Source organism: Urocitellus parryii, chromosome X (genome assembly GCF_045843805.1).
Source record: "Urocitellus parryii isolate mUroPar1 chromosome X, mUroPar1.hap1, whole genome shotgun sequence".
NCBI lineage: Eukaryota > Metazoa > Chordata > Mammalia > Rodentia > Sciuridae > Urocitellus > Urocitellus parryii.
In genome coordinates this window covers 54,568,694-54,576,168 of record NC_135547.1, presented here as the reverse complement: position 1 = coordinate 54,576,168, position 7,475 = coordinate 54,568,694, and the positions used below count along the sequence as shown (strand labels likewise).

At 36.8% G+C, this 7,475-nt stretch overlaps 1 protein-coding gene across 1 annotated transcript; it reads right to left on the bottom strand.

The window, feature by feature from the left end:
• Positions 1-4,407: 4,407 nt before the first annotated feature.
• LOC113190810 (ferritin light chain-like) lies at positions 4,408-5,019 on the bottom strand. Its single transcript, XM_077793625.1, has 2 exons — positions 4,816-5,019; positions 4,408-4,644 (listed from the first exon to the last, which is right to left on the bottom strand). Exons 1-2 carry the CDS (start codon positions 5,017-5,019, stop codon positions 4,408-4,410), a joined length of 441 nt encoding a protein of 146 aa, XP_077649751.1.
• Between the last annotated feature and the right edge of the window lie 2,456 nt (positions 5,020-7,475).

Sequence of the window (7,475 nt, the reverse complement as noted above, 5' to 3'; positions counted from 1 at the left end):
ATTCATTTTGGCCGCACAGCAAATTTTGAGTCTTGATTACATTTGTTTGTAGGAAGTGACTTTTTTCCTGGAGGAGAAACCATTTCTTTGTACGCTAGTTTATGTGTGTAGGAGGATTTGACACATGCAAACTGTGGATTTTTCAAGTGTTATTCAGAACACTCTTAGAAAACTCCCCTTGTTTTTTAAGGAAGAAAAGAAGAAACTCAAGGATCTGTATCAAAATGAAATAAACAACCTGTAAAGAAAATACACAGGATACTTTTCTGAAGGGGAGGGGCAGCACACATTGTCAAAGTAATTGTTTTCTGTTCTTGGAAGAACGTCAGAAAATGTCACTGAGTTTAAGTATCTGTATGTCACATCTTTATACCCCAAACATGGAGTTCTTAGGCTATGTGCAGCTTCCCTCCAAGAGGACCCATGCAAAAACAAGTAAGATTGGGAAGAGGTTTGCTCTGAGAAGTCTGGAAAACATCTGACATAAGACAAAGATAGTGGTCAACTTAAGTACCACCTACAGTACCTTGTGCTGGAGCTCCTCTTCAAGTTTAGTGCACACAGAAAGGTCAAGAAAGGTGGAAAAACTAGTTCTCCCCTTCCATGTGATTATCAGAACTCCACCAAAGGAAGCTTAGAGTTTCCCCTTGGGCTGACTAATAAGGGCATGACACTTGTGCTACATGTTTCTATTTGGTAGCATGAGGTAAATTAATAGGCTCAATGTACTAAGAAAATTAAGCAAATAACTTGAATTTCTCTATTCTAAGGAATGTACTCTTTTTCCCAGTTTCATTTAGAAACAGTGTAGCTTTTATGCTGTTAGACCAGCCAGTTACTGCAGCAAGGAAATCTACCTGGGATGGAGTTTGAATCTTGCCATTAGTGAGGTATTCATATGTATGCCTTCATTTTTGGCAAATTTCCAAAGCCAGAGAGTTCTTTTCAATTCTAAATATTGTGTAAATGTTCTCTGCCTTTGACAAAGCTGATCTCTACCCCTTTTTCATGATTGAACAGGACAAAGGGAAAGAATTTTTACCAACCAGTGTGTCTTTCTCTCTCCCCCCCCCCCCATCTCTGTCTCTCTAGTTGTAGACGGACACAATACCTTTATTTATCTTTATATGGTGCTGAGGATTGAACCCAGGGCCTCATACATGTTAGGTGAGTGCTCTACCACTGAGCCACAACCCCAGCCAACTATTGTCTCTTTTGATCTTCCTATACTTATAGAAAAAATTAATATATTTATTGGTATAGAATAACTGATAAAATTGGAATAGTTATTTTTCTCTAGCTGTGTCCTGTTAAGGTACATTGCTTATTTAACATATTAACACTAGAGATTTCCCTAGGGAAGAAAAGCAGAGGGAAAGTTGAAATTAGGTACCTTCCAGCTCTATAGTGCTTTACTGGGTTAGTATGATGAGGCTATAAGATGAAAGAGGTGTCCTGGTATGTTATGGTTCATAGGTTACCTGCCAGTGAATCAGACTCCATTTCCTTAGAAGTATTTCTTTGGTGTTTCATGGCTGATAGGACAGGAAGAAGTAGGGATTAGTGTATTATATATATTTTTGTTATTTCAATTTTCTTATTTTTTTTCTTTTCTCTTTTGCCACTATTTTCTACCACTCTCAATTTTTGGTTCCCCTTATGCAGCTGTGTTCATGTGGGAATGGCTAGCTCATAAATTTAAATGAATAGTGCTGGGTGGATAAGCAAGTAGATTTTCTGTCATATGGCCTCCACTCCAAGCAATAATATTTTCAGTGCTTATCCATAGATTCTTGCAACATATCTGAACTTCCCTGGCCTGCCCAAATCTATCAGACTAGAAATCCCCAAAGACCAGGCTATTCTCTAAGATTTACGATTCTTGTAGTTTTTAGTCAAGTGGAGACTGTATCAGATAAGTATTTTCAGTTCCACTGTTGTCTGAAATAAGGTGGTGCATTTTTTTTTTTTTTAGAGAAAATATAGTATAAAGGAAGGGGCATTGACCTGAGAATCAGAGACTTGCTTCAAGTGCTAACTTACCTACCAACTACTAATGTGACTTTGGTAACCTTGCACTAATCACTTACTCTCTATGGGTCTCAGTTTCCTTATGTGAAAAAAAAATACATGAGTCTGTTTGGATTTTACATTTAAATTCAAAAAGTAATTGATAATGTCGGCCATTTTTGTTCCCTCTGTTCAGATTGAATTTGAATAGTTAAAATAGGTACACATTGGGGCTGGGATTGTGGCTCAGCAGTAGAGCACCTAGCATGTGCGAGAGGCACCGAGTTTGAGCCTCAGCACCACATAAAAATAAATAAATAAAAAAAAAAGGTTAAAAAAATAGGTGCATATCATATAGAATAAAGGATGTACTGGACAAGAGCACTTATATATTTGGCTGAAAATAGTTATATAGGTATGTATGTGTGTGCATATGCAAAAGTACTTGTGGGATATCATGTCTTTAAAAATAATATTTTTTCCACAATGTGAAAAATACATGTCCTATTTTAGTTATTTAATATCGCTTAATAAACTGCCAGAATTTGGAGTCCTAAGCAACAATATTTATTTATTTAATATTTATTTTTTTTAGTTGTAGTTGGATACAATACCTTTATTTTATTTATTTATTTTTATGTAGTGCTGAGGATCGAATCTAGGGCCTCGCATGTGCTAGGTGAGCTCTTTACCGCTGAGTCACAATCCCAGCTGAAGCAACAGTATTTATTTATTTAAACTTTTTTTTTAGTTGTAGATGGACACAATATCTTTGTTTTACTTATTATTTTTTTTAATGTAGTGCTGATGATCAAACCCAGTACCTCACACATGCAAGGCAAGCACTCAACCACTGAGCTACAACCCCAGCCCCAACAATATTTATTTTTTATCATTTATTTTTGGATGACTTTGTATTAAATGGATGGTTCTTCCACTGCACATAATATTGGCGGAGGGTGCAGTCATCTAAGGGCTTCCCTGGGTTAAAAGTTCAAAACAGTTTTGCTCACATGTCTTGGTGGGCACTGCCGGAGCTGGGTTTAGCTAGGATATTGGCAAGGCTGGGCCTTTCTTTTCTCCATGTAATCCTGGGGCCTCTCTCTCTTTATATGACTTCTCTGCCTGGTGTCTGCATGAGAATAGCTGGTCTTCTTGCATAATGGTTAGGGCTCCCAAAAGCATAGAAATGAAAGCTTCTAGGCCTTCTTAAGTCTTAGGCTTTGGAACTCATCTTCTGCTTCATTTATTAAAGAGTCACAGGCCAGCCAGCCTTCACAGAGATAATTCATTGAGGATCATCTTTAGAGCTATACTGCTTATATTCATAATTTTTTAAAATTAGAAAATATAGGAAATTGTCAATAAGGAAATAAGATTAATTATAAAGATCTTTATGGATAATATAAATGACTATGACAAAATAGTTACAAAATAATATGTTCCTTATAATACGATTTTGGTTGAAATGTGCACAAGTGTGTGTGTACACACATAGTAAAAAGTATGTAAGGATAGCAGGGCATGGTGGCGCATACCTGTAATCCCAGCAAATCCCAGCAGAAGGGGGGTTTGTTGAGGCGGGAGGATCACAGGTTCAAGGCCAGCCTTAGCAATTTAGGGACAACCTGTCTTAAAATAAAAACAATAAAGAAGACTGAGGGTTTAGCTCAGTGGTAGAGTGGCCCTGGGTTCAATCCCCAGTACCAAAAGCAAAGCAAAACAAAAAACACACCAAAGGAAAGATAAACAATAAAAGATTTAAAGTAGTTACTTTTGTGTTGTACAATTATGAATGATTATTTTCTTAGATTTATCTGTTTCCTAATACTTCTCTAATGCATATACATTATTTTTTACAAAACATTGAATCAATTTAAGTCTCATGATCCAGTGATAACCACTATTGATATTTGGTGGATTTCTTCCTAGTCATTAAACATTCTTTTAAAAATGATTTTAACCATGTATACTCTATTTCATAGGTATGATTCATTCATTTTCCTACTATTTCACATTTAGATTGTTTATTTACTTATTGTCATTTTAAGCAGTATGATTAATATTTTATACATATTTGACATATGTATAATATTTAACATAATATTTTTATTATTTTTATACATACATATCAATTTTAATTTTATACATATATATCAATTTTAATATTTTTATACATATATAGAAATTATTTTTTCCCTGAAAAAAGTTTTTTTTTTTCATTTGGGAGAGGCTCCAAGGTAGTTAAAATGTAGCCTAGGGACTGGAGAGAGAGGCTCAGGTCAAAGCCCTGATGCCAGGAGATGCAAAGGACCCCATGAAAGGCCACTGGGCTCCAGGGTTTCCTAAGTCATGCTAGAGGGTGAATCTTTCAAAGAGATATTTATCCAGACTGGCCTAGGGTCCCACCAGATGGGGGAGGTTAGTCAGATGATGTCCTATCTTCTTGATGAGCTTCAGTTCCTCATTGAGGAAGTAGTTCTCCAGGAAGTCACAGAGATGTGGGTCTGTGCTAGTAGAACCCAAGGTGTGAAGATCCAAAATGGCTTGGTTCAGGTTCTTCTCCAGGGCCAAGGTCGCTTCCATGGCATCAAGGATCTTGCTCCACTCATCTTGAAAAGGTTTCTGCATGTCCTAGAAGAGGTTGCTGTGCTGGTTTTATATATTCAGGGGACCCAGTGTCCTGGTGCTTCTCCTCTGCCAAGTCTCAAAAGAAGTAGCCATGCCTTCCAGAGATACATTGATCAAGGTCTTGAAATAGTAAGCCCAGAGAGAGGTAGATGTAGGAGGTGTGCAGAAGCAAACCAGATGGTTGATAGCAGCTTCTACCTCAGTGGAATAATTCTGATGAATTTGGGAGGTCAAGGTTGGTAGGCAATAAGGAGCTAACCACAAAAAACAGAGTTGGCTGGTCCTGGAAGCAGGAGATGGGCAAGAAGATGGTCCCGGAAGTTGCAAATGGAGATAAGATTGGAAGGTGGTTGGAATCTGGAAGAAAGGGTTTCCCATGGTCTGTTCCATTCAAACACTGTTGAAGCAAGAGACAGATCCATGGGACCTCTGGGAGTGATGGTCTCAATTATGATTTTTTTTAATAGAAATAAAGTTTCTGGGTAAAGGGAGTTTTAAATTTCTCTATAAATGTTGCCAAACTACTTTCCCAAGGGTTAAAAACCCTTCTAGTTTTTTTACTATCTCTGTAGAAATCCTATTCTGAATTAGGGCCAACAGTTGTATATTAATTGAAAAAAAAATAGAGGATAACAAATACATACACACACATATTTTTTAAATTTTAATATGCTTTCTTATTTTAACTTAAAACTCATGAATACATGTGTGCATTTCCCAGCCTGCTATAGGTTTAAGGATAGCTCTTTGAGTATGTTCTCATGCAGTTCCATTTTATTTTTTTAATGGTGTGTTGATACATGTTGAACAACCAACTCTCTTGGGGGGGGGGATGGGCCTGATTATTGTGTTTCATGATTCCCATGGTGTCAATTCTGTCACCATGGCTGCTTTTAAGCTGCTAATGTTGTACTGAATACAGATTTGAGAAGAAATGTGTAGTGGTACCCTATTATACAATATTTCCACTATACAGATAAAAAATTTAAATAACCTCAAGAACAGAAAATTATAAAATGTGGCAAAATAGGGCTGGAGTTGTAGCTTAGTGGAGAGTGCTTGCCTATCATGTGTGGGGCACTGGGTTCGATTCTCAGCACAGCATATAAATAAATGAATAAAATAAAGGTATATCAACAACTAAAAAATATTTTAAAAAATGTGGCAAAATAGGAAGTGATGAGTCTTCAGTATTTAAGAATATTTTTTTACTCTAACTTAAGTTTCTATCATTAATTATTGATAATGGCAGCATTTAGTAACAGGCTGTAAAAATTATTGAAAATTTAATAATTGGCTCTTGTGAACCAATACATTGCTGGTTTTGTTTTTTTTCTCAGAATACACAATATAAGGGCTAGAATATAGCTCAATGGTAGAGCCCTTGGATAGCATGTGTGAAGCCCTGAGTTAGATCCCCAGTACTGAAAAAAAAATCACAGTATAATGCATTCACTGTGATTTCCAGTTTTGGTTTCTTTGAAGCACAGCACCAGTTTAAAAGGAATTGTTAATAATTTTGAGTATAGAATCCTTCTGTATGTTTATGAGTCCCACCCCTAACTAATCTTTTGTAGTTGATTCAATTGCATTTAATTTGCCTCTCTCTCTCTGTCTTGTAACTTGCTTTTACTGAGTAGCGATGTAGTTTTTGTGGAAATGAACCTCTTTACTTTCTCTTTACCACTTAATGTAACATACAAAGTACAGTTAGCATCAATGGACTTGTGATAACTGCACCTAGCTCTTGGTGAACAACTCAAGGCATCCATGACATGAAAATCTCCTGGTCATGTGCATTCACTGTGCCATTGGCATGGAGATGAGTTTGGCAAGTATTATATTTTGGGTTCTGTTTCTTTCATCTGAACGACAATTAGGTCTTCAGTACAATGCAGCATAGTGAGCTGGATAATACAGATTTCTACCCTGTTCCTTACAGTGGGGATTTATTATACTGGTTCATCCCCACTGTTTCCCCATGACCAATAGGAGTAGGAGTGCTAGGTGAAATTATAGGGAAGGTTTGTGGCAGCCAACTAGCCTAAGAAGCAATCACATCCGTGACCCTGTGCTCTGGGGTTGTTATCACTTATTTCTAGCCAGCTGAGCTAATGAGGCTCTTGACATTATGTTTTTTCTTGACATTTGTTTCTTCTCCTACTTTATATCCCATTGAAGTAGTTATTAAGTCAAATAGTGTGAGAGCCAGAATGGTCCTTATAGAGCAACTCCAATGCCCTCATTTAATAGAATTTCTCTCAAACTCTGTTTCAGGTCCTTGCCTCTCTTGTTATATTGATGTGTGCATCTCAGGAACTTGGACTTGTAATGTTAACAGAATTTCCTGCAGAAGATTGGCATTTTGTGTTATGTATCTGGGTGTCCCTCTCAAATGCATGTCTGGATAATTGAGGTTTGGGGATGCTCAATACTTAAACACTTGGAGAAGAATTGATAATGCTAGTTTTTTTCTTATTAGAAAGGTAAACAAGACTCCGCTAAGTTAAAATGCCTACAGACTTCGTGAAATTTTAAAATTTCCCCTGAGCCTTAAGGTGTCCAAATGACCAAAGGCAATCCAAGAGGAGAATAACTGCTCCTTTGTTTTAAGTCATTGTTGCTTGAAATGCCATTTCCTTCCTGCTTTCTGGCTGGAGGCTTCTTTCTAACTTTCTGTAAAAGAGGTTTTCAAATTCTTAGAACTTCAAATATACTTTTTTCTTCTGTCTTATCCACTTTCATGATTACTTTTTCTCCTTCTGCTTCTTCTCCCTGATATTCTTAATTCTATAAGGTCAGAGACCTCTAGTCAAGAGCTTTGTAGGTCCTGG

Coding starts and splice junctions, on each gene's coding strand:
- LOC113190810 (XM_077793625.1), bottom strand. CDS start 5,019: ATGGGAAACCCTTTCTTCCAGATTCCAACCACCTTCCAATCTTATCTC. Junction 4,645..4,815: donor AAGCTGCTATCAACCATCTG/GTTTGCTTCTGC, acceptor AACCTCTTCTAG/GACATGCAGAAACCTTTTCA.